This window comes from Delphinus delphis, chromosome 3 (genome assembly GCF_949987515.2).
Source record: "Delphinus delphis chromosome 3, mDelDel1.2, whole genome shotgun sequence".
NCBI lineage: Eukaryota > Metazoa > Chordata > Mammalia > Artiodactyla > Delphinidae > Delphinus > Delphinus delphis.
This window is the reverse complement of record NC_082685.1, coordinates 55,483,323-55,510,809: the sequence shown is the minus strand read 5'-3', so window position 1 is coordinate 55,510,809 and position 27,487 is coordinate 55,483,323. Positions and strand designations below refer to the sequence as shown.

Below are 27,487 nucleotides of genomic sequence, written 5' to 3'. Positions count from 1 at the left end.
TTATCCTAATATAGACTATCTAAAAATGAAGATGTGGCCTTTTTATTTTCAATTTTGAAAAATATCACTACCTCTTGTGTCTCTTAAATTTAGTCTAAATTAGATATTCATGTGACATTTTTCCAATGAAATTCCAAGAGCCCAGTGGTTTTTCGTTGTTTGTTCGTTTTGGCCACGTGGTGTGGCACGCGGGATCTTAGTTCCCCGACCAGGGATCAAACCCCTGCCCCCTGCAGTGGGAGCATGGAGTCTAAACCACTGGACGGACAGGGAAGTCCAAGCCCAGTGTTATTTTAATATATCAAAATATATTACTTTCAGCTGAGTTGAAGGTCTTTTAAAAGCCCATATTAGGGCTTCCCTGGTGGCGGAGTGGTTGAGAGTCCACCTGCCGATACAGGGGACACGGGTTCATGCTCTGGTCCGGGAAGATCCCACATGCCGCGGAGCGCCTGGGCCCATGAGCCGTGGCCGCTGAGCCTGCGCATCCGGAGCCTGTGCTCCACAACGGGAGAGGCCACAACAGCAAGAGGCCCGCGTACTGAAAAAAAAAAAAAAAAAAAAAAAAAGCCCATATTAAAGGTCTTTTTAAATCCACATAATACATAGATGCTTCAGTAAAAGAGGAAAAATAAGGATGGAGTAAAATATGTCCTTCAAAATTCCAAGGTTTCTGCTAAATATTCAGAGCGCAATGGATAGGAAATGGGATAGTCCAATTTTTTAAAGTCTTGCTTACACTCTAAAAGTTTATTTTTCCTTTTAGTTTTTTTCATCCTCCAGTCAAAGGGCATTTGCTCTTCTATATGGCCTGTGAAATTATCAAGTGATCAAAATGTACTACAGAAGAAGTGGAGGAATGATTTGTCCCCTTTGTGATACTTCCTGACTAGCAAATGGAAAGCTGATAGCTTGGGAATACTACTGGAATATCCAGGATAGCTTGGATTCTACTGTATGTTACAATTAAGCAATATGTAGATGTAACTAATTAAATGAACACAGCAATTTCTCCTTTTCATAGTTATAATGTATAATGCTTAACTATTTCCTTGACAATAAACTAAGACTTGAGGAAAGGTTGATCAGGTTAATGAGAAGAGAAAGTTCAAGTATTATCTAGGAGTGCAGTAACTGGTTAGGACTCTGGGTGCCGCTGTTCACCAGTCTGGGAGATAAAGGCAGCGGGCGCGCGCGCGCACACACCCACACACAAACACACCGAGGGGAAAAAAAAACTTCTTAGAACCTCCATCACTGCCAGATTGAAAACAGACTCCCCGAGGCTGCCCAGATCCTACTTCAGGACCCCTTTATGCTCTGAATTCTCCTGAAAATTCGGTTAATTTAGACTCAGAAGAGCATAGAAACAATACTGTTGGTGCCAGACTGCGAGAAAACTACGAAGCAAGAGAGCAATGACGATTCGAGTGAAGGTGCTCGGCTGCCGCAGGCTGGTCTTGCTGTTCCTTTTTCTGTGGATGTTGTTGGAAGCCCAGGCTGGGAAGATCCGCTACTCAGTGCCAGAAGAGACAGACAAAGGTTTCTTTGTAGGCAACCTTGCCAAAGACCTGGGACTACAACCCCAGGAGGTGGCGGAGCGGGGAGTCCGCATCGTCTCTAGAGGGAGGACTCAGCTTTTTGCTCTGAACCCGCGAAGCGGCAGCTTGGTCACCGCAGGCAGGATAGATCGGGAGGAGCTCTGCGCTCAGAGCCTGCAGTGTCTGGTGAGTTTTAACGTCTTGGTAGAGGATAAAATGAAGCTTTTCCCTGTTGAAGTGGAAATAATTGATATTAATGACAACACTCCCCAATTCCAGTTAGAGGAAGTAGAATTTAAAATGAATGAAATAACCACTCCAGGTACCAGGATCCCTCTACCTTCTGGGCAAGACCTTGATGTGGGTATGAATTCGCTCCAGATGTACCAGCTCAGCTCCAACCCTCATTTCTCCCTGGATGTGCAACAGGGACCTGATGGGTCCCAACAGCCAGAGTTGGTGCTGCAGAGTCCCCTAGATAGGGAAGAAGACGCTGTCCACCGCCTCCTCCTCACTGCTTTTGATGGGGGCAACCCAGTCCGTTCAGGAAGCCTCCGAATTCGAGTTCAGGTGGTGGACGCAAACGACAACCCTCCAGCGTTTACTCAAGCACAGTACCACACGAGTGTTCCTGAGAACGTGCCGCTGGGCACTCGGCTGCTCACGGTAAAAGCCACGGACCCAGATGAGGGAGCCAATGGTGAAGTAACATATTTGTTTCATAATATAGACCACAAAGTGGCACAAGTATTTCACTTGGATTCTTACACAGGAGAAATATCAAATAAAGAACCTCTGGATTTCGAAGAATACAAAATTTATCCAATGGAAATTCAAGCTCAGGATGGTTCAAGCCTCATGGCCAGAGCTAAGGTACTGGTCAAAGTTCTGGACATAAATGATAATGCCCCAGAGGTAACCATCACCTCTGTCACCACTGCAGTCCCAGAAAACTTTCCTCCTGGGGCCATAATTGCTCTTATCAGTGTGCACGACCAGGACTCCGGAGACAATGGTCACACTACGTGTTCCATTTCTGGAAATCTACCCTTTAAATTAGAAAAGTTAGATGATAATTATTACCGTTTAGTGACAGAAAGAACAATGGACAGAGAACTTACCTCCCAGTACAACATCACAGTAACAGCAGCAGATCAGGGAACTCCGACTCTATCTACCGAAACACACATTTCACTGCAAGTGACAGATATCAATGACAACTCCCCTGTCTTCCTCCAGGACTCCTACTCCACCTACATTCCAGAAAACAACCCCAGAGGTGCCTCCATTTTCTCCGTGACTGCCCACGATGCTGACAGCAATGAGAATGCACGAGTCACTTATTCCCTGGTGGAGGACACCATCCAGGGGGTACCTCTATCCTCCTTTGTCTCCATTAACTCAGACACTGGAGTCCTGTATGCGTTGCGATCCTTCGACTATGAGCAGTTCCGTGACCTGCAATTGAGAGTGACTGCAAGTGACAGCGGGGACCCGCCGCTCAGCAGCAACGTGTCACTGGACATATTCGTGCTGGACCAGAATGACAACACACCTGAGATTCTGTACCCCGCCCTCCCCACTGACGGTTCCACCGGTGTGGAGCTAGCACCCCGCTCCGCAGAGCCTGGCTACCTGGTGACCAAGGTGGTGGCTGTGGACAGAGACTCAGGCCAGAACGCCTGGCTGTCCTACCGCCTGCTCAAGGCCAGCGAGCCGGGACTCTTCGCGGTGGGGCTGCACACGGGCGAGGTGCGCACAGCGCGGGCCCTGCTGGACAGAGACGCGCTCAAGCAGAGCCTGGTGGTGGCGGTCCAGGACCACGGCCAGCCCCCTCTCTCGGCCACTGTCACGTTCACAGTGGCGATGGCTGACAGCATCCCAGATGTGCTGGCCGACTTGGGCAGCATGGAACCCTCCACCAACCTGGACAACTCCAGCCTCACGCTGTACCTGGTGGTGGCGGTGGCCGCGGTGTCCTGCGTCTTCCTCGCCTTTGTCATTTTGCTGCTGGCGCTCAGACTGTGGCGCTGGCATAGGTCGCGTGTGCTCCAGGCTTCAGGAGGAGGATTGACGGGCGTGCCCGTCTCTCACTTTGTGGGCGTAGACGGGGTGCGGGCTTTCCTGCAGACCTATTCCCACGAGGTCTCGCTCACCGCGGATTCGCAGGTGAGTCACGTGACCTTCCCGCAGCCCAACTACGCTGACACGCTCATCAGCCAGGAGAGCTGTGAGAAAAAGGATTTTCTATCAGCACCCCAGTCTTTACTTGATGACAGAAAGCAAACATTTTCTCAGGTAAACTTTGTGTAGTAAATTTATCTAGATAAAAATAATTCCTGACTTTACTTACTTGCTTCCATTCTTTACTACTAACAGTTCTCTATTTCCCATATATCATTGTAGCTTTCTATTTACAAATCCTGGGAAATCATTAAATGTTTATATCCGAGTATATTTATCATTGTTCTTTCATTAGAACAAAGAGTTCTAATGAAAAGAGTTGTGGAAAGAGCACTGCATTAGAAACAAGGAGATTTGGCTTCTAAAGTTTTCTTGCTTGCTTCTGGCCAAATAATTTTATTTGTCTGGCTTTACCATTCTCTTATCTAGCAAGGATTGGGTTTTACTAGAAAAGGTCCACCAATATTAATGTGACTAATACTGTTTTCAAATATCCTTAAGTTATAAATATCTCCTAATTTATCCTTAAGTTTAATGTAGATGTCATCTGTCGGGGTGCTGTTTTATTTGGGGACATTTGAAAAGGTAAAGATTGTCTAAAGTAGTATTTTTAAGTTGTGTTAATATAAAATTATGGAAATCTAGGTAAGCTGCAAATTTAAACTTTCTTAGCCTTTTGTTTAGTCATTTATTTTGACATGTTTTATGCATGCTCAAGAATGCATCAACTGTTTAAGTAACATGAAATTAAGTAATAAGATGAATGACAGAAAATTTTCTGTGCAACTTGAGAAATAGTTTGAAGCCTCGTGATTTGTATATTATGCCTGTAATGTAAACAACTAACAGAAATCAAGTATATATTCCATTTTAATGTGTGTAAGCTCTTCACAAGAAATGCATTGTAGGGGAGTAAATCTATGCTTTGATATACTTACTCTGCTCCAATAAATTAAAGATACATGTATAAAATAAAAAAGAAGAAAGCAGAAGCATAGTCAGGCACAAATAAAAGATAGCTAGCTAAATGGACCGAAGATGGGACAGAAAGTGGTGAGCCAGGCTAAAACTAAAGTGGGAATTCTAGTCTTGTACTTAGATGAGATTGTTCAAGCAGTGTAATAGGGACAAAAGGGCTTCGGGCTAAACAAGGGACCTGAGCCAGGCTTACTGCTTGCATCCAAAATAAGCAGTTAGGCCCCTTAGCTAGTTAAAAAGGCGGAAAATCACATAAAAACATTACCTACCAGTTCCCATGGTCGTAACTTGTTGCAAGCTAAAGACCAAGGGAGTAAGGTGGACACAGATGCTGGCTTCAGGAAATGAACACTAAGTCTCTCAGACCTGAGCTGTGATATTCAGAATACCACTGCTGCATACCATTAAAGTGCCATTAAAATACCTAGTTATGGCCTGGGACCTGGAGAATTCTGGAACTTTCTTTTGCTAGTGAGAATTTCCTGCCAACAAATTATTATTTTTTAGGTAATCTTTATTTTCTCTGATGGCTTTAAAAAAAAATTCTCTCATTCTTGCTGTATGTCTAGGTGTGGATTTTTATTTTTATTTTCTGTTTGGTACCAAGAGTATACTCTCAATACCATAAGTTGTTACAATTTAAAATTTTCTCAACTCTTATAATTTAAAACTTTGCTTCTGTGTATATATAAATGACCTTTTAACCTATTGAAACACCAAGATTGCCAAGTTGGTTGATTTTTTTTTTTTTTTTTTTTTTTTTGCGGTACGCGGCCTCTCACTGTTGTGGCCTCTCCCGTTGCGGAGCACAGGCTCTGGACGCACAGGCTCAGCGGCCATGGCTCACAGGCCTAGCTGCTCTGCGGCATGTGGGATCTTCCCGGACCGGAGCACGAACCTGTGTCCTCTGCATCGGCAGGCGGACTCTCAACCACTGCGCCACCAGGGAAGCCCTTGGTTGATTTTTTAAATCCATCTATTCTGCTGACAAGATACGTGCTTAAAATAAAATTATACTGAAATACTGAAGGTAAAGATGTCGATAGATATGCACACACACCTTACACACAAGAAAGCAGTCATGTCAATTTAATATAACACCAAAGTAGTGTTTAAGGCAACAACATTAGTGGTGATTTTTTTAATGAACTGATCATACTTATAAAAAGAACAGACAACCAAAAGGATATAAAAATCATGAGCTCCTATTACCAAACAATATAGCTTTGAAAATAATACAGATTATTTTCAAATGTGAAATTTAAAAGAGACTTTAACACAGTTCCATAAGAAAGAATACATCACACAGGCAGAAAATTACTAAGCACACAGCGTATTTGAATAACAGAATCTATAAGCTTGATCTGACAGATTTGTTGGGTATTTGTACACACAACAAATATAGAATAGCCAATTTTTACATGAACATATGGAAAATCTACAACAATTTACTACATAGTCATCACAAAAATGGTAGAGCAAATTTCAAAGTACAAATAATATACATGCCTTATGTAGTTAAATCACAAAGTGGCTGGTGAGGAAAATAGGGAGGGATTAGTAAAAGGGTACAAACCTTCAGCTGTAAGAGGAATAAGGCCTTAGGACCTAATGTATAGCGTGAGACTACAGTTGACAACACTGTATTGTATAATAGAAAGTTGCTAAGAGTAGAACCTGATGCTCTCACACACACACAAAAAGGTAAATATGTGAGGCGGTGGATGTGTTAATTAGCTCAGTAGAGGAATCCTTTCACAATGTATACATATATCAAATCATCATGTTGTACACTTTAAATATCTTACAATTTTATTTGTCAATTATACCTCAATAAAGCTGGAAAAATCACAAAGCAAACATTTTAAAATAGTAGAAGGAAACAGAAAAGTTTGGACATTTAAATCTACAACCCTGAATTACTCTTGGATTTAAAAAATCACAATGAAATAAAAACTATAAGAATTAAAATATTACTTATTAAAAATTGTGGAATGCAGAGAAAAGAATATTTAGGGGTAAATCTGTAGACAACTATAAGAATTTCAAAAAGCAAATGATTTAAAACAAGTGAGTTTAGCTTGCCACTCAAGAAACAGAGCAAGAAAGATATAATATTAGCATAAATTTAAATAAAATAATAGGAAAAGTAACAAAAAGTATAAATTATTGAAATGCAAACAAAGAAGAATTATGATGATGAAGCAATAGAAGCCGACACCAGTGGGGAGAAAATGAAACTACTGTCAAGTCCAGTGCTGGGACTAATATCGGCTAGTCAGATGGCATGACTAAAATTCGTTTTAGAGATCTTAAAAGAAAACCCCGAATTCTGATTATAGACAAAGACCTGGAAAAGAGAAAGGGAAGGAAAAGCAAGTGAGACTAGGAAAAAATAAAACAGCTTAATACGAAGCAAGAAACATGAGTGGGAAATAATATACAGAGTAAAACCAGATGTTGTCAAAGACAAAGAAACAGAAATCTTTAGAGAACTACAATAAGGGATGTCGAGCAGTTATTTAATGAGACTCAAAAGTATCAAAACAATGTTGAAGAAAAAGTTTTAAAAAACAAACTAGAGGCTCTACTAGAAAACATGGTGAGTTAATATCAATTGTTTCCAATAAATATTTCATCAGGGTTCTCAGAGGAATGGGTTAAAAATGAAAAAAGTTCAATGGGGAAGAAGCCAAAAGGCAAAAAGACTGAAATGAGACCAGAAGTGTGCAATCTCGCTCAAGAATGTTGATTCAAAATCCTATCTACTATATATGTAATATTTATAGCTTACGACTAAATGGGGTTTATTACTTAGGGATGCAAGAATATTTCAATATAAGAAAATCTAATAATATAAAACTTCATATTAGGGGATTGAAGATAAAAAGCCATATGTTCATTTCAATAGAGGCATAATAAAGGTCTTGAGAACATTCAACACAGGATTAAAATCTTTTAGCAAACTGGAAATTGAAGGAAACGTCCTTAACCTGATAAAGAGTATCTATCAAAAACTTATAGAGCTACCCAAAGCAATCTACAGATTCAGTGCAATCCCTATCAAAATCCCAATGCCTTTTTTTGTATAAATAGAAAAAAAATCCATCCTAAAATTCATATGGAGTGTCAGGGGACCTCAAGTAGCCCTAACAATCTTGAAAAGAACAAGGAACAAACCACCTTCAGTTTCCTTAATGTTCGTGCTGCCTCTCACCTCCAAGAATTTGTACTAAGGTTCTAGAACACTACTCCAGCCTCTTTCTTGATCCAGTCATACCCTTTAGGATCCAGCTTCAATCTTGTCCTGGAAAAGTCTTTCCTGACCCCCAAATCTAGGCTGGATACCCTTCCTATGTATTCTCCCATTGCCCAGGGTTTCCAACCATCATAGCAGTTACCATACTCTATTAAAATACTCTGTGTACTTTACTATGTCCTCCCTTATCCTGTAAGCTTCCTGAGAACAGGGACTGTGTTCATCAGGTGCACCATTTCTATCTCCAGCATCAATCAGGCAAAGTGTCAGGACTTAATTGGGTAGTCACCCAATTAAATGTCCGAAAATTCAATAATTTAAATACAGATTTTGGGGGAAAAATACAGGTTTTGAAGTTCAATACTAAGCCATTAAGCACAGAAATTTAAAATATATAACATTAGAATATAATGTAGCTAATATTTTTAGATTAATCTTATTGTCTCTGAATATAAAATAAGAGGTTGAAGATGTTTGGCATAAGGGCAGAGGCTGCCTTGATTAATGCCTCCAACGTTCAATGATACTCTCCTTGCAACTACTATCAAGGTCACATTCATTCACACCATTCTTATTCATTCTGAAAAAAAGACTCCTGACTTGAAAGAGCTACTTCTAAGGTATCTTAGAACTGTAAGATTCTTCAAAACAACTTGAAAGTCACAGGGGCAACAAATAATAACTTGGGTTTACCTAAAAGAGTGCAGAAATTACTTAGGCCTCTGGGCGTCGCTGTTGACCACCTAAGAAGTAAGCCTGTGAGACATCCACTCCAACATTACGGCTCGCATAACACAAAAGGCTGGGCGTTTGGCCCGCAAGCTTCGGGACGGCAAAAAAATTAAGTCCAGCAGCCCACTACTTCTCTCCACAGTTACCTGGGTCCCGTGAATGCTGGTCACCTCAGACCCTGAGGAATAAAGATTGGAATCCCGGCCTGGATGCTGGAAGTTGCCTGGGAGAAAAGACTGCAGCTCAAGAAATGGCGGCTCTGCTAAAGTTGCCAAGCCGCGGAAGGCTTGTCCTGCTGTGCCTTCTTTTGGCGACCCTATGGGAGGCTGGAGCTGGGCAGATGCGCTATTCTGTGCCAGAAGAGATCGAAAAGGGCTCATTCGTGGGCAACATCGCTAAGGACTTGGGACTGGAGCCTCAGGAGCTGGCGGAGCGCGGAGTCCGCATCGTCTCCAGAGGTAGGACGCAGCTCTTTGCTCTGAACCCGCGAAGCGGCAGCTTGGTCACCGCAGGCAGGATAGACCGGGAGGAGCTCTGCGCTCAGAGCGCGCGGTGTCTGCTGAGTTTCAACATACTCCGGGAAGATAAATTGAGTATTTATTCAGTAGAGGTGGAAATAACAGATATTAACGATAATGCCCCTCGCTTTGTAGTAGAGGAACTGGAGCTAAAAATCAGTGAACTGACTACGCCAGGATTCCGGATCCCTCTGAAGAGCTCGCATGATGCAGACGTCGGAGAGAACACCCTCCAAAGGTACGAACTTAATTCAGATGACCACTTCTCCCTGGACGTGCGAAGCGGAAAAGATGGGAATAAGTATCCGGAGCTGGTGCTGGAACGCGCCCTTGACCGTGAGGAAGAAGCCGTTCACCATCTCGTTCTTGTGGCTTTGGACGGGGGCGACCCTATCAGATCTGGCACCTCCCGCATCCGCGTGATGGTCCTGGATGCGAACGACAACGCGCCTGTTTTTACACAGCCCGAGTACCATGTAAATGTTCCAGAGAATACGCCCGTAGGCACCCGGATACTCACAGTGACCGCCACTGATGCAGATGAGGGATACAACGCTCAAGTGGCATATTTTCTGGAGAAAAATCCTGAAGAAACCTCAGAGGTATTTGAGCTTAAGTCATCATCTGGAGAAATAACGATCACAAAAAGCCTAGATTATGAGGATGCCAAATTCCATGAAATTGATATTGAAGCTCAGGATGGTCCAGGCCTTCTGACCAGAACGAAGGTCATTGTCACTGTTCTCGATGTAAATGACAATCCCCCAGAATTTTACATGACGTCTGCTACCAGCTCAGTTCCTGAAGACTCTCCTCCAGGAACCATAATTGCACTTTTCAATGTACATGACAGAGACTCTGGGCAGAATGCATTTATCACATGTTCACTCCCGGAGAACCTTCCTTTCAAATTAGAAAGGTCAGTGGACAATTACCACCGACTGGTTACAACCAGAGTCCTTGACAGGGAACAGTTTTCTTTATACAACATCACTGTGATCGCTAAAGATGGAGGGAACCCATCTCTGTCCACAGATGCTCACATTTTGCTGCAGGTGACAGACATCAACGACAACCCTCCCACCTTTCCCCACACCTCCTACTCTGCCTACATTCCAGAAAACAACCCCAGAGGTGCCTCCATCTTTTCCATGATGGCGCATGACCCTGACAGTGATGACAACGCCCATGTAACCTATAAGTTGGCTGAGGACATCATTCAGGGGGCACCTCTGTCCTCCTACATCTCCATCAACTCTGACACTGGCATCCTCTACGCGCTGCGTTCCTTTGACTATGAGCAATTCCATGAACTGCAGTTGTGGGTGACAGCGCATGACAGTGGGAACCCACCGCTCAGCAGCAACGTGTCTCTGAGCATATTCGTGCTGGACCAGAACGACAACGTGCCGGAAATTCTGTACCCCGCCCTCCCTACCGACGGTTCCACGGGTGTAGAGCTGGCACCCCGCTCTGCAGAGCCCGGCTACCTGGTGACCAAGGTGGTGGCTGTGGACAGAGACTCGGGCCAGAACGCCTGGCTGTCCTACCGCCTGCTCAAGGCCAGCGAGCCGGGACTCTTCGCGGTGGGGCTGCACACGGGCGAGGTGCGCACAGCGCGGGCCCTGCTGGACAGAGACGCGCTCAAGCAGAGCCTGGTGGTGGCGGTCCAGGACCACGGCCAGCCCCCTCTCTCGGCCACCGTCACGCTCACCGTGGCGGTGGCGGACAGCATCCCCGAGGCCCTGGCCGACTTGGGCAGCATCAGGACCTATGCCAACCCCGACGACTCAGGTCTCACACTCTACCTGGTGGTGGCGGTGGCTGCGGTCTCCTGCGTCTTCCTCGCCTTTGTCATTGTGCTGCTGGCGCTCAGGCTGAGGCGCTGGCACACGTCGCGCCTGCTCCAGGCTTCAGGAGGCGGGTTAGCGGGTGTGCCCGCCTCTCAGTTTGTGGGCGTGGACGGGGTGCGGGCTTTCCTGCAGGCCTATTCCCACGAGGCCTGGCTCACCGCGGACTCGCGGGGGAGTCACGTCATCTTTCCGCAGCCCAACTACGCGGACACGCTCATCAGCCAGGAAAGCTGTGAGAAAAAGGATTTTCTTTCAGAACCTCAACTTATACCTGAAGACAAAGAAGAAACTTTTTCTCAGGTAAATTCTCTTCGCAATATACCTGTGAGCTACTTTGCTAAAAGAAATTTTACCTAATTACTTAGCTGTCTCCACAGTTTACCATACCTTTTCTATTTCCCATATTTCTTTGCGGATATATTCCATTTTTAGGAAATTAGTCCTGGTGAATTATTTCTTTCTAGTTCTAAGTGTTCACACAGTGTAAACAGGAAGAGGAGCTAGAATCATTGCGTCATGATTATAAATCAGGAGTTATTAAGTGAAGGTGATATTTAGGTTATCAAAAGAGCACTACCTGAGGAACTGGCGTGTCTGGCTTCTCATACTTCTTTCTCATCCCTGAGGAAACCATCTCATGCACCTGGATCAACAATTCTTTCCTTCTTAGAAATATAAATGTTGACTTTTATGTTTCCCCAGATGCCTCCCTCCTTTAAAATTTAAGGCTTTTATGTTTATTTTTATTTGTTTATGAATAATGAAATACTTTAGTTGGTTGTTTTCTTCTCACTCAGTCTTAATATTTTTTCTTCAGTTTGGCAGTGAGATTCTTCATTTTTCTTGATTTGCATGATCTTCCCTATTAAAAGATGCAAATTTAGAAATATATATACTTCACCGTGTTTCAGGAGGGTATGTCATGGAATCTCTGTTTAGTTAAAAATCTCATTAGCCTCTAAAGTAGCTCTGTGTTCCTTTAAGAAGTGACTGAGTTATCATTTGCTCTATAATACATGGTTTGTATAACAGTGAAGATGTTTCTATTCCGTGTTACTTTTTTAAAAAAATAAATTTATTTATTTATTTTTGGCTATGTTGGGTCTTCGTTGCTGCACGTGGGCTTTCTCTAGTTGCAGCAAGCAGGGGCTACTCTTCATTGTGGTGCGTGGGCTTCTCGTTGCGATGGCTTCACCTGTTGCAGAGCATGGGCTCTAGGTGCACGGGCTTCAGTAGTTGTGGCTTGCGGGCTCTAGAGCGCAGGCTCAGTAGTTGTGACATACAGGCTTAGTTGCCCCATGGCATGTGGAATCTTTCCAGACCAGGGTTCAAACCGTGTCCCCTGCATTAGCAGGCGTATTCTTAACCACTGCGCCGGCAGGGATGTTCCCCCCACCCCGCCGTTACTTTTATTTTTTCTCATATGTGCAAACCACATTGCCTTTTTATCTTTAAAAATAATATATATCCTCAAGGGATTCAGAGACCATATCAAATTATTGCCCCTAAAGGTTCTCCTTTTACATTTCTCTTCTCAAAATTTCCTACTCACAGCAGCTGTTAAAAATGTTTCCAATTCCTCAACCAACATAAGTCCCCCTTACAACCAAGTTTACCTTCCCCATTCCTCTTCCCATGTTGGCTTTTAGTATGTTAGTTATATATTTAATAACAGAGAACAAAAATTATACTAATATATAAATGGGATCATCTTTTATTTGGAAATAATCATGTACTAAGTCATGTATATAATGGTGTTGTCATTCTTTAAGGTGCTGGGATTCTTTATTGTTTAAGGGCATTGGAGGGAGAATTGATCTGAAACAATGCATTCCATTGTCTTACTACTGTTACATAATATTCTTTGAGATAAAGTTGGAACTCACTGTGGAATAATATGTCATAACATTTTGCAGGTAAATAAAAGTATGAACTGAGGAAAATTGAATACAAAGTTCCTTCTAGTGCTTATAGTAACACTTCCTGAAAATAAATGCCTTATACATAGGTATATAATGCATGATGATTGAAGTGACAAATGAATTCCTATTTCTGTGCTTGGAGAGGAAAACAAATACAGGAAAAGGGTTTCTGGCATATAAAACAAAACTTTATCTCTACTAGTTTCAGTTTTTCAGTCCTTAAAAACATCTTCATACTCTAGATTTAGGCAAAGTGGACCACTTTCAGTACCCTGAAGTTCTGTGGTTTCTCTCTCACATCTAGGCATTCCCATGCTCGCCTCTCTCACATCCAGGCCTTATCCCTGATCCACTCCTCTCATGTTTCTTGGGGAAGCCTTTGCTAACTTCCAAGGCCAAGTTGGAGGCCCTCCCATTGCCCTTGGCTTCTCCCATTATGGTAGTTATCTCAATGCACTGTAATTCCTTGTTTGCTTTTATATCCTTGTAACTCTGTGAAAGTGGCTGTGTTCATATTGTTCACCTTAAATCCCCAGGTTTTGTCGTACACTTAATTATATGTGTGTTTAATGGATGGGTTAAATGGAAAATATTGAAACCAAGATGTCAGGCCATCAAGGACAAATTTCAAGAGGCATGCCTATAAATATGGCTGATATTTCTGTGAGGTTCTTAAACTTTGTCTGAACATTTCAAAACAGTAACTTCAGCATGTTTGAAGCAATATTAATGATCTTAAGATTAGCTCATGGCTTCCCAAGGAAGATAACTTGAAGTCACATCCTTTAACATATAGCGATTCAGTTATGTGAAATAAAAACTGATCCCATTACCTCTGATAAAAAGAATTTCAGGTGCTGAGAAACAGAAAGTCTGGCTTGGGTTTGTCTAAGAGGGTGCAGTAAACGGTTATGCCTCTGAGCGTCGCTGTTCACCACTCAAGGAGGAAAACGCCACTGAAGAGCTAATCCATTTCCTTGTTTCCAAAGAGCAAAGAACCAGCAAATCACATTTACAAGATCCGAGGCTGTTCCAAAGCTCACCCTTTCAGTCAGCCAGCTCCGTAACCTATAAATTAGGCCCACGAAAGGGTTAGTTCCTTGAGAAAATAAGACTGAAGTCCGTCGTGAGAAATTGGTACCCAATTCAGAGAAAATAATTCACGAAAAAGGAAATGACCAATTACCTGAGATTCAGAAATGGCGGAGGACTGGCCCTGCTGTACGCGCTTCTGGGGACGCTGTGCAAGACCGGATGCGGGCAGATCCGCTATTCGGTGCCAGAGGAGCTGGAGAAGGGCTCCTTCGTGGGCAACATCGCCAAGGACCTGGAGCTGGAGCCCCAGGAGCTGGCGGAGCGGGGAGTCCGCATCGTCTCCAGAGGTAGGACGCAGCTCTTTGCTCTGAACCCGCGAAACGGCAGCTTGGTCACTGCGGGCAGGATAGACCGGGAGGAGCTCTGCGCTCAGAGCGCGCGGTGTCTGGTGAGTTTTAACATCCTGGTTGAAGACAAATTGAAAATTTTTGAAGTAGAGATAGAAATTAAAGACCTTAATGACAATGCTCCTGATTTTCTAACAGAGGAATTGGAAATAAAAATTGGTGAACTAACGGTTCCAGGAACTCGATTTCCACTTAAGACTGCATTTGACCCAGATGTGGGCATGAACTCTCTGCTGAACTATCAGCTCAGCCCCAATGACTACTTCTCCTTGGCTGTGAAGAGTGTCTCTGATGGGGCCAAGTACCCAGAGCTGGTGCTGCAGCAGGCTCTTGACCGTGAGGAAAAGAAAGTTCACCAGCTTGTCCTAATTGCTTCTGATGGTGGCGACCCTGTTCATTCTAGCAACTTGCGCATCCAAGTGATAGTGCTGGATGCAAATGACAATCCACCAGTATTTACTCAACCTGAGTATCGAGTAAGTGTTCAGGAGAACTTGCCGGTAGGCACCTGGCTGCTCACGGTGAATGCCACTGACCCTGACGAGGGATTTAATGCTCAAGTATCCTATGTACTAGATAAAATGCCTGGGAGAATCGCTCGGATTTTTAATCTCAACTCAGTGACTGGGGATTTATCAATATCACAAAGCCTAGATTATGAGGATGCTACTTTCTATGAAATTAAAATTGAAGCACAAGATGGACTAGGTCTCCTTTCAAGAGCTAAGATTCTGGTCACAGTTCTGGATGTGAATGACAATGCCCCGGAAATTACGATTACTTCTCTCACAGGATCAGTCCCAGAAGAGGCTACTGCTGGAAGGGAAATTGCCCTTATCAACGTGCATGATCGGGATTCGGGGCAAAATGGGCAAGTCACAGTTTTTGTTCTGGGAAATATGCCATTTAATTTAGAAAAATCGATAAACCGATATTACCGCTTAGTGACAGCCAGATGCCTGGACCGTGAACAGGTGTCCGAATATAACATCACTCTGAGAGCTACAGATTGGGGAAGTCCGCCGCTGTCCACAGACGCACACATCACCCTGCATGTGGCGGATATCAATGACAACCCACCTGCTTTCACTCATGCCTCCTATTCTGCCTACATTCCTGAAAACAACCCCAGGGGAGCCTCCATCTTCTCTGTGACCGCCCAGGACCCTGACAGCATCGAGAACGCCCACATCACCTATGCACTGACTGAGGATGCCTTCCAGGGGGCACCTCTCTCCACCTACATCTCCATAAACTCGGATACCGGAGTCCTGTATGCCTTGTGCTCCTTCGACTATGAGCAGGTTAGAGACCTGAAACTATTGGTGACAGCCAGTGACAGCGGGGACCCTCCACTCAGCAGCAACGTGTCTCTAAGCATACTCGTGCTGGACCAGAATGACAACACACCTGAAATCCTATACCCCACCCTCCCCACCGACAGTTCCACGGGTGTAGAGCTGGCACCCCGCTCTGCAGAGCCCGGCTACCTGGTGACCAAGGTGGTGGCTGTGGACAGAGACTCAGGCCAGAACGCCTGGCTTTCCTACCGCCTCCTCAAGGCCAGCGAGCCGGGACTCTTCGCGGTGGGGCTGCACACGGGCGAGGTACGCACAGCGCGGGCCCTGCTGGACAGAGACGCGCTCAAGCAGAGCCTGGTGGTGGCGGTCCAGGACCACGGCCAGCCCCCTCTCTCCGCCACAGTCACTCTCACAGTGGCAGTAGCTGACAGCATCCCAGACGTCCTGGCCGAATTGGGAAGCCTCAAGCCCTCAGCAGACCCTGACGACTCAGGCCTCACACTGTACCTGGTGGTGGCAGTGGCCGTAGTGTCCTGCGTCTTCCTGGCCTTTGTCGTCGTGCTGCTGGCGCTCAGACTGCAGTGCTGGCACAGACCGCATGTGCTGCAAGCTTCGGGAGGTGTACCAGCGGGCGTACCCGCCTCTCATTTTGTGGGCATGGACGGGGTGCGAGCTTTCCTGCAGACCTATTCCCAGGAGGTCTCGCTCACCAGGGACTCGCGGAGGAGTCACTTGATCTTCCCACAGCCCAACTACGCGGACACGCTCATCAGCCAGGAGAGCTGTGAGAAAAGCGAGCCTCTCCTGATATCTCAAGATTTACTTGAAATGAAAGGAGATGCCAAGCAAATTCAGGTGAGCTTATTTCTTTTTGAACATTATAAAGAACAGTTATGCCAGTGTGGTTATTATAAAGCTTTAACACACATTTATTTGAAAATAAAGCAATGTGGTCGTCATTGATTCTTTTGTTTAAATATATGTTCCTCTCTTCTTCTGGGATTGTGGTGGGGCTGCACTTGCTGATCTGGTATGGCTGAGTGGGCCTAGTAAATAGTTCTGACCAATACGTTGTAAATGGAAGTATGTGAATTTCTTCCCAAACGAAGTTCTAGTTGCCATTGTAAAAATTACCAGATTTCTAACTTACTCTTTGAACTTGTGACTGTGCTATCTATCTGGGTCCTTGAATAACTACAGTGACAGAAGAGCCCTGTGGTTGACTCAACATTGATCTGTATACCTGCGATAAGTAGACTTTTTTCATTTTAAATCACTGTGATGAAGTTTGTCACTCCAACCTACCTAGTCTATCCTGGTAAACAGGCATATATATATATATATATATATATATATATATATATATATATATATATATATATATATATATAAAGCATATATATATATAATATATATTATATATATATAAACACATATATATATGGTATTTTAGGCTATAATAATATGATGCTTAACTCCTTCCAAGACAGACCAAACTCATTTCATCCTGATGACATAAAAATGATAGGGTAAAAAACATAGATGTTGGTCAAATTCTTTTACCTGGCATGTAGTCCCTACTTTGTATACTTAAAGTGTGTGTGTGTGTGTGTGTGTGTGTGTGTGTGTGTGTGTGTATCTATGTGGATTTCAGCCTTTTCTCTGAAGGTGGGAAGCTCAATTGCCTAAACTGTTATGAGCCTTGGAGTGGCAGGTCTTGTCCTTTGGGAAGGATTTTAAAATGTTAGGAGATATGTCTTAACCTCTATGAGAGGTTTCCAGACCATCCACTTCAACAATGGAATAGGAGTCCTACAACTTTCTTGGGCTAGAAATTGTTGGCCCATTTTGAAATTTATGAAATTAATTTCACCCATAAAATCGCACCAGAGCGTCATCCAAAATTAGGCCAAAATAGATTTCATTAGGTCTCAAACAAAGGAATACAACTCTCCTTCAGTGTGTTAGGAAAAGGTACAGTCAAAAGTGTGAGACAAAAGGACCTGAACAAAATAACTGAAAGCAGAGAAGTGTATATTCTCACCCAAGCCTACAAATGCATCACAGAAAAAAGGCACATTATCTTTGAATATTTTTTAGGAAAAATCTTTACAATATTAATATACCTTTCCTTGTAATGAGAAAAAAATTAAATGGCTAGGGTCAGGGGAACTTTATATGTTCAAAGAGAATTTTCTAAGAATTTCATATAAAACATAGCCTAGGTGGCTCAGTCGTTAAGAATCTGCCTGCCAATGGAGGGGACACGGGTTCGAGCCCTGGTCCGGGAAGATCCCCCATGCCGCGGAGCAACTAAGCCTGGCGCCACTACTGAGCCTGCACTCTAGAGCCCATGCTCCTCAATGAGAAGCCCACGCACCGCGGCGTAGAGTAGCCCACACTCTCCACAACTAGAGAAAGCCCGCACACAGCAACGAAGACCCAATGCATCCAAAAATAAATAAATAAATTTTTAAAAAATAGCATAGGGACTTCCCTGGTGGCGCATTGGTTAAGGATCCGCCTGCCAATGCAGGGGACACGGGTTCAATCCCTGGTCTGGGAAGATCCCACATGCCGCGGGGCAACTAAGCCTGTGCGCTGCAACTACTGAGCCTGAGCTCCAGAGCCCGGGAGCCACAACTACCGAAGGCCATGCGCCTTCACAACTAGAGAAGCCACCGCAATGAAAAGCCTGCACACCGCAACGAAGACCCAACGCAGCTAAAAATAAAATAAATAAATAAATTTGTTAAAAAAAAAAAATAGCATAGCCTACATATACCCTGGGAAAATGCAGAGTACAAAGGCATCTACTTGTATGGATTATAAGAAGTCTCAGACATCCCATTTTAACTAAAAAGGATTTTTGAAGGATAGGCAAGACTTCGTTACAATAAAAAGGGAGGAGGGTTTATAATAAAAGGAACAGAAAGTATAAAGGCATGAAGTAGGGAAAACAAGGGAAACGATGTCTTCAGAAAACAGATAATAATCTGTCTTGACTGGAATGTAAGAGGGGTATTGATTAGCACTGCAAAATAACAGAATAAATTGTTGAGTTTGTATTTAATTCGGTAGTGCATTTGAAATAAAGGTGTTTGTTTTAGTTACCCAAGACTGGTTCAAGGATTACAGGTAAGTTTCAAAATGGAGTGTCTAAGAACTCTCACTTCCTCTCCAAGATTTACCAGTGGTCAAATCAAACTCATTACACTTATTAATGGTATAAATTTACTGGAGCTGAGAATTGGCATTAAGGAGTATTTGTGTATACAGTCATATAGTAAAGAAGCACTGATTTCAAAGAAATAAATAAGTTTACACAGGATTTAGTTTTATAAAAACATGTGTGCGCTCAAATTGGTCTCTTGTGCTTAGATTGGTCTTTTTAACAAAATATCAGGCTCCTCTGTACGTAATGGGAAGATTATCTATGTTTTAAAATGATGAGCAATATATTAAAATAAGTCTAGGGCTTTGACTCACTCCTTTTTTTTGCAAAGATTAGACCTTTTTATCCACTACCAGTAACCTAATTGGTTACATCCATACTAGTCATGCCAGTGTTTATAAATACAGTGGAATCACTAAAGATATTTCTGCCCCCAAAACTGAAAAAAAAAAAGCTGTATGCCTTATGAAAAATATTTAATGAAGAAAGAAGAATAAAATGATGGCTACACTTCAAAGATTATGAAAAGCTAGAAAATATCAGATTTAAAGGGAAAATTTGAATAGTTTGTTCTTTCCAACAAATAAAAAGGCAAGATATATAGGTTCAAGAGCTTACAGTTTGAGGAATAAATAGTTGGGCAATATGCAGTTTTCTCAGACAACCTCTGGGTGCTACTGTTGACCAAAGGGAACATAAGGGTTCTCATTTCTGCAGGAGTGATGGGCAGAGTGTTTTTCTGCTTTGTCCTGTGCACATCAGAACGCAAACGCACCTCCTGTGCAACCTCAAGCGCCTAACAAATAAGTCCTACCCTCAAATCTCAAAAGTCCAGGGAGCTGTCATTGATTTTTTTAAACATCCCAGAGACATCTTGAAGAGCAACTTCCCAGAGAGTTCAAGAAATGCTTAGGAGCTCCAGAAAAGCTGAAACAATGAGAAGTCAGGTACTGCTCTCTTCCTGCTGTCTTTGTTGTGGAGGGCAATCTCCCAGGAGATCCAGTACTCGATTTCAGAGGAGCTGGCCAAGGGCTCAAGGGTGGGGAACCTGGCCAAGAATCTGAGGCTCAGTGTCCAGGAGTTGCCAGCTCGAAAATTGCGGATTAGTGCAGAGGAGTTTTTCAATGTGAGTGCAGAGGTGACATTAATGTCCTTCTCTAGCCAGATTCCCGAGGGCTCAGACCTTGGAACCGTAATAGCCCTCATTAAAGTCCGAGACCAGGATTCTGGGCAAAATGATATGGTGACATGCTATATTCAGGAAGGAGTTCCCTTCAAATTAGAATTCACCTCCAAGAATTATTACAAGCTAGTGATTGACGGTGCCCTAGACCGAGAGCAGAGGGCAGAGTACGATGTTACCATCACAGCCACCGACAAGGGCAAGCCGCCCCTCTCCTACAGTACAAGCATCACCCTACACATCCGCGATGTCAACGACAACGCTCCAGTTTTCCACCAGGCCTCCTACGTGGTCCACGTGGCAGAAAACAACCCGCCTGGAGCCTCCACCGCCCAAGTTAGCGCTTCAGATCCAGACTTGGGGCCCAACGGCCAAGTCTCCTACTCCATCGTGGCCAGCGACCTGGAGCCGCGCGCGCTGTCGTCCTACGTGTCCGTGAGCGCACAGAGCGACGTGGTGTTCGCGCAGCGCGCCTTCGACCACGAGCAGCTGCGCGCCTTCGAGCTGACGCTGCAGGCCCGCGACCACGGCTCGCCCGCGCTCAGCACCAACGTGAGCCTGCGCGTGCTGGTGGGCGACCGCAACGACAACGCGCCCAGGGTGCTGTACCCGGCGCTGGGGCCCGACGGCTCGGCGCTCTTCGACACGGTGCCGCGCGCCGCGCAGCCCGGCTACCTGGTTGGTTACCAAGGTGGTGGCGGTGGACGCCGACTCTGGACACAACGCCTGGCTGTCCTACCACGTGCTGCAGGCCGGCGAGCCCGGACTCTTCAGCGTGGGGCTGCGCACGGGCGAGGTGCGCACGGCGCGGGCCCTGGGCGACAGGGACGCGGCCCGCCAGCGCCTGCTGGTTGCTGTGCGCGATGGGGGACAGCCGCCCCTCTCGGCCACCGCCACACTGCTCCTGGTTTTCGCGGACAGTCTGCAGGAGGCGCTGCCGGACCTCAGTGACCACTCTGAGCCCACTGACCCCCAAGCTGAGCTGCAGTGTTAGCTGGTGGTGACCTTGGCCTTGATCTCGGTGCTCTTCCTCCAGGCAGTGATTCTGGCGGTCGCCCTACACCTTCGACGCTCCTCCAGCCCCGCTGCCTGGAGCTGCTTTAAGCCTGGTCTGAGTTCCAAGTCTGGACGGAGGATTCCCCCCAACTACAGTGAGGGAACATTGCTCTATTCCTACAATCTGTGTGTTGCCTCGCATTCAACTGTGCGATTTAAATTGTGAAATTTAATTTTCACAACGTGACCGAAGAAACAGCTACCCCTCCGGATCTCCTAGGTGAAGACCCTTCTATGGGTATTATGTGCCAGTAATGAAGACTCGCAAATCTCTCATGATTCCTCTTTTTCCCATCACGTGAGTTTTTGCAGACTTACTTAAATTTTATTATTGTATTTTATTCTCGACAGTGCATCATTATTTTCGGTCCTTGTTCATTGTTCTAGTGGTGGTAGTGGGAGAGGAGGTATATAGGATGGGTGGAGATTGGTCCCTTGATTGCTCAGTAGTCTTGGCAGTTACCTAATTACTACTCAATTTGCACTCTTGGCATTTCTATATGGTCAACAAATCCTGCTAAAGATAGCTTTTTCTTGGATGTCACCACCCTTAGTAATAGAACTGTCCTTAATTAGTTGATGTGTAATACTCCTTTTTTTCAAGATTGTAAATGTATTGACAGTTCTTTCTGCCTAAGTTAATGTTCATCTTCATCAAATACATTCTAGTTGTTTATCTTTTTTTCTGCGATGTGTATTTTAATATAGCCTTCCAATAATTCTCTTAGCACTTTTTTGCCTTATCACGTGCAGCAAAGACTGCCAGGTTTTACATTTGAATCACTAACTTTGGGTCTTTTTTCCCACTTCAAAATCTGTCAAGAATAATTTTCTTGACCATTCTTAAATAATTTATTTTTATACCCTTTCTACTTTGTCACTAGTGTAGTAAGGAATGTAACAAACATTTTTTGTATGCAGAGCCTTTTCTGTGTTACTTTTTTTAGTATAGGTTTCTGAGAAGTGAGTCAAATTTTTTCAAAATATTTTATTTTACCTCCCAATCCCCAGCAATTTGTGAGTCTTTTGAGGATTGTGGAAAATACTTTTAATCTATTCTCCAAAGTCTGAGAATTTTAAAACTCTGAATAGTTAATGGACTTTTGTGTCTGGTCAAAATTTATGAGTAATTTCTAGAAACTAATTATTATGTGGGTAATAATCTAAAGAACTGAGACCTTGCTGCTTTATTTCAAGTTTTCTCACATTAGTAAATTAAGTATTCATGAATAAGAAAACTATGAAACATGCAATGATTATATACAATTACTAAAATATTTCCTTTTACTGGTTATTTCTAAAATCAAAACTAAAGTAAACTTATAAATAAAAGTAAGATAATACCTTCTGGATGTGTCCTAATGTGGAAATGATCACTGAAACACCATTTCCTCTTCACAGTGCTTCAGTTTAACTTTTCTGTCTTCTTACCTTTATTATTTCCTTTTAAGGTCAGTTATTTACCCATTGTTTTAGGTTTTGCAGCTGCATTAATGACTCATTCGTTAAGCACTGAAAAACTATTTCAGTGTATACTCTAGGAGAGGTGCTGTTCTAGAGTGAGAACTCACTGTGAACATGATCATCACAGATATAACCTGTGGCCTAGAATCTTCTTATATAAAATTAATGAGCAAATGTCCTTCCCAAACCTATTATCATATTTGCCAAGCCCATTTGCACAGGGGTAAGGCTAACTCTTTGAACAGTAGATATTTTCTTACAAGGGAATTGAAAATTTGCCCCAGATTCTAAAGGGTCAACCCATGTGAGAATACTTGTTTCTGCATAGGTTGGGACTGGAGCCCAGACCTGTCTTTTCATCCATTTATTCTTTCAGTCTTCAAGTATAACCTTGTTCCTGGGAGGGATAAATATGTCCCTTATGCAATACACAGTAGTGAAATTGGGCTATGAGAATAAATAATGCAAAAACTTAAAAAGAGGTAGAAAAATTCTTACCAAAAATAAATTGTCTCTGAGAAAATAAATTATTTTATAAGTCTTATTGTACAGGAATCTTTGGATCATTTCTGAATTTTCATTGCAAATTGAACAGCAGGTGTTTGACTTTTATCATTTTGGGGAAAAATAGAATAGGGCAAAGAAATGGTGTACACAAGTGATACTTTATTTACCAAGAATAGACTGCAGTAACAGGTTAGGACTCTGAGTGTCGCTGTTCACCAGTCGGGGGAAGAAAAGAACCAGGAAATTAATACAAACCACAAGATTTCTGCATTACAAAGCACTAGCTCTGGGGCTTTAGAAAGCTTCGAACTGGACCCCCGAAAGCGCCAGCATCCAACGGTGAAAGCACATTATCTTGGACCCTGAAGGTCCTTGGAATCCTCAGGCCTCCACCAAGGGAACACCCACGAGCAAGCTATTCCGCCGCGGGGCTGTAATGGCGGCTTCTCCTTATTGCCCAGACTGCAGCCGGCTGATCGGGATCTGCGTTCTCTTGGGGGCCCTGTGGGAAATCCGGGCCGAACATATCCTCTACTCGGTGCCTGAGGAGCTGGAGAACGGCTCCTTCGTGGGCAACATCGCCAAGGACCTGGGGCTGGAGCCCTGGGAGCTGGCGGAGCGCGGAGTCCGCATCGTCTCCAGAGGTAGGACGCAGCTTTTTGCTCTGAACCTGCGAAGCGGCAGCTTGGTCACTGCGGGCAGGATAGACCGGGAGGAGCTCTGTGACAGATCTCCAAAGTGTGTAGTAAACCTGGAGATTCTCCTAGAGGACAACGTGAAGATTTTTGGAGTAGAAGTGGAAATAATCGATGTTAATGATAACGCGCCCAACTTTGGGGCAGAGCAAAGGGAAATAAAAGTAGCTGAAAATGAAAATCCTGGGACAAGATTTCCTCTTCCTGAAGCTTTTGATCCGGATATAGGGATAAACTCTCTGCAGGGTTACCAGCTCAGCTCGAATGGTCACTTCTCTCTGGATGTGCAAAGAGGAGCTGATGGGATTAAGTACCCTGAGCTCGTGCTGGAGCGCGCCCTGGACCGCGAGGAAGAGGCGGTTCACCATCTCGTTCTCACCGCCTTCGACGGAGGCGACCGGGTTCACTCTGGCACTGCCAGGATTCATGTAACACTTATGGATACCAACGACAATGCCCCAGTATTCACTCAGCCCGAGTACCATGTGAGTGTGCAGGAGAACGTGCCGGTGGGCTCCAGGCTACTCACAGTAAAAGCCACTGATACAGATGAAGGAGCCAATGGAGAAGTCACATATTCTTTCCGGAAAGTAAGAGATAAAATATCCCAGCTATTCCACTTGAATTCTCTGACGGGGGACATAACAATATTGGGGGATCTGGATTATGAGGACTCTGGGTTCTATGATATAGATGTAGAAGCCCATGATGGGCCTGGTCTCCGAGCCAGAAGTAAGGTACTGGTGACAATTCTGGATGTAAATGACAATGCCCCAGAAGTCACAGTTACATCTCTCACCAGCTCTATTCAAGAAACTTCTTCCCCAGGCACAGTAATTGCACTTTTCAATGTGCATGACAGTGATTCAGGAGAGAATGGCCTTGTCACATGTTCTATTCCAGATAATCTGCCATTCACACTTGAAAAGACCTTTGGAAATTATCATCGGTTGTTGACACACAGGACTCTGGATAGGGAAGAAGTCTCAGAATATAACATCACTGTAACTGCCACTGACCACGGAACTCCACCATTGTCTACAGAAACACACATCTCACTGAACGTGGCAGACGTCAATGACAACCCACCTGCCTTCCCTCAAGCTTCCTACTTGGCCTACATTCCAGAAAACAATCCTAGGGGAGCTTCTATCTTCTCTGTGACCGCCCATGACCCTGACAGTAACGAGAACTCAATGGTCACTTACTCTCTGGCTGAGGACAAGCTGCAGGGGGCGCCTCTCTCCTCCTATGTCTCTATCAACTCTGACACAGGTGTATTGTATGCTCTGCGCTCCTTTGACTATGAACAGGTTAGAGACCTGCAGCTACTTGTGACAGCCAGCGACAGCGGGGACCCTCCACTCAGCAGCAACGTGTCTCTGAGCATATTCGTGCTGGACCAGAACGACAACACACCTGAGATTCTGTACCCCGCCCTCCCCACCGACGGTTCCACGGGCGTGGAGCTGGCACCCCGCTCCGCAGAGCCTGGCTACCTGGTGACCAAGGTGGTGGCTGTGGACAGAGACTCAGGCCAGAACGCCTGGCTGTCCTACCGCCTGCTCAAGGCCAGCGAGCCGGGACTCTTCGCGGTGGGGCTGCACACGGGCGAGGTACGCACAGCGCGGGCCCTGCTGGACAGAGACGCGCTCAAGCAGAGCCTGGTGGTGGCGGTCCAGGACCACGGCCAGCCCCCTCTCTCGGCCACAGTCACACTCACGGTGGTCGTGGCTGACAGCATCCCAGACGTCCTGACTGACCTAGGCAGCCTGAAGCCCTCAGCGGACCCTAATGACTCGGGCCTCACGCTGTACCTAGTGGTGGCGGTGGCCGCCGTCTCCTGCGTCTTCCTCGCATTTATCATCGTGCTGCTGGCGCTCAGACTGCGGCGCTGGCACATGTCGCATCTGCTCCAGGCTTCAGGCAGCAGGTTGGCCAGCGTGCCCGCCTCCCACTTTGTGGGTGTGGACGGGGTGCGGGCTTTCCTGCAGACCTATTCCCACGAGGTCTCGCTCACCGCGGACTCGCGGGGGAGTCACGTGATCTTCCCGCAGCCCAACTACGCGGACACGCTCATCAGCCAGGAGAGCTGTGAGAAAAGTGGGCCTCTCCTGATATCTCAAGATTTACCTGAAAGAAAAGGAGAACCCAGTCTTCAACAGGTGAGTCAGATCTTGCCACACTGAAACGTAGGCAGAAAGCTGCATAAATGTCTCCAATTACATATAAAAGACACTTCTTTTTTAGTATTCTTTAAAGTGCTTTAAAGTGGAACGGCAAATGATCCTTCAATAATGATAAATAACAGTTACTACGCCTAATAGTTATTGATTACTTATCCTTTGTAATCTTCATTCAGTTATAGTTTCAGTAGCAATTTCTTAAGTTTATACTTCTAACCCTCTCACGTCTTTATTTTTTTATTATTTTTTAACATCTTTATTGGAGTATAATTGCTTTACAATGGTGTGTTAGTTTCTGCTTCATAACAAAGTGAATCAGTTATACATATACATATGTCCCCATATCTGTTCCCTCTTGTGTCTCCCTCCCTCCCACTCTCCCTATCCAACCCCTCTAGGTGGTCACAAAGCACTGAGCTGATCTCCCTGTGCTATGTGGCTGCTTCTCACTAGCTAGCTATTTTACATTTCGTAGTGTATATATGTCCATGCCACTCTCTCACTTTGTCACAGCTTACCCTTCCCCCTCCCCGTATCCTCAAGTCCATTCTCTATGTCTGCGTCCTTATTCCTGTCCTGCCCCTAGGTGCTTCATAACCTTTTTTTATTTTTTGAGTCCATATATATGTGTTAGCATACGGTATTTTTCTCTTTCTGACTTAACTTCACTCTGTATGACAGACTCTAAGTCCATCCACCTCACTACAAATAACTCAATTTCGTTTCTTTTTATGGTTGAGTAATATTCTGTTGTATATATGTGCCACATCTTCTTTATCCATTCATCTGTCGATGGACACTTAGGTTGTTTCCATGTCCTGGCTATTGTAAATAGTGCTGCAATGAACATTGTCGTACATGACTCTTTTTGAATTATGGTTTTCTCAGGGTATATGCCCAGTAGTAGGATTGCTGGGTCGTATGGTAGTTCTATTTTTAGTTTTTTAAGGAACCTCCATACTGTTCTCCATAGTGGCTGTATCAATTTACATTCCCACCAACAGTGCAAGAGTGTTCCCTTTTATCCACACCCTCTCCCGCATTTATTGTTTGTAGATTTTTTGATGGTGGCCATTCTGACTGGTGTGAGGTGATAACCTCATTGTAGTCTTCATTTGCATTTCTCTAATGATGTGTGATGTTGAGCATCCTTTCATGTGTTTGTTGGCAATTTGTATATCTTCTTTGGAGAAATGTCTATTTAGGTTTTCTGCCCATTTTTGGATTGGGTTGTTTGATTTTTTGAGACTGAGGTGCATGAGCTGCTTGTATATTTTGGAGATTAATCCTTTGTCAGTTGCTTTGTTTGCAAATATTTTCTCCCATTCTGAGCGTTGTCTTTTCATCTTGTTTATGGTTTCCTTTGCTGTGCAAAAGCTTTTAAGATTCATTAGGTCCCATTTGTTTATTTTTGTTTTTATTTCCATTTCTCTAGGAGGTGGGTCAAAAAGAATCTTGCTGTGGTTTATGTCATAGAGTGTTCTGCCTATG

At 44.4% G+C, this 27,487-nt stretch overlaps 4 protein-coding genes and 1 pseudogene across 4 annotated transcripts in view; all 5 read left to right on the top strand.

The window, feature by feature from the left end:
- The first annotated feature begins 1,418 nt into the window (after positions 1 to 1,418).
- Positions 1,419 to 27,487, top strand: part of LOC132423202 (protocadherin gamma-C4) — a 176,393-nt gene continuing 150,324 nt past the window's right edge. The window contains exon 1 of the mRNA XM_060008669.1: positions 1,419 to 3,839. Coding sequence (XP_059864652.1) covers positions 1,419 to 3,839 — 2,421 coding nt within the window. The remainder of the gene's footprint in view (positions 3,840 to 27,487) is intronic.
- Positions 8,945 to 11,422, top strand: LOC132422038 (protocadherin gamma-A2-like). The gene has a single exon (XM_060006874.1). The coding sequence runs from the start codon at positions 8,945 to 8,947 to the stop codon at positions 11,420 to 11,422; it is 2,478 nt and encodes an 825-aa protein (XP_059862857.1).
- LOC132422039 (protocadherin gamma-A3-like) lies at positions 14,147 to 16,652 on the top strand. The gene is given in 2 exon segments (XM_060006875.1): positions 14,147 to 16,600; positions 16,602 to 16,652. Coding segments are annotated over 2 exon segments (2,490 nt in total). The 5' UTR covers positions 14,147 to 14,161.
- LOC132421606 (protocadherin gamma-B1-like) lies at positions 19,841 to 23,481 on the top strand (annotated as a pseudogene).
- LOC132421605 (protocadherin gamma-A4-like) lies at positions 23,537 to 25,999 on the top strand. Its single transcript, XM_060006430.1, has one exon. The coding sequence runs from the start codon at positions 23,552 to 23,554 to the stop codon at positions 25,997 to 25,999; it is 2,448 nt and encodes an 815-aa protein (XP_059862413.1). The 5' UTR covers positions 23,537 to 23,551.

Excerpts from the sequence above, each read along its gene's own strand:
- LOC132422038 (XM_060006874.1), top strand. The coding sequence starts at position 8,945 with ATGGCGGCTCTGCTAAAGTTGCCAAGCCGCGGAAGGCTTGTCCTGCTG.
- LOC132421605 (XM_060006430.1), top strand. The coding sequence starts at position 23,552 with ATGGCGGCTTCTCCTTATTGCCCAGACTGCAGCCGGCTGATCGGGATC.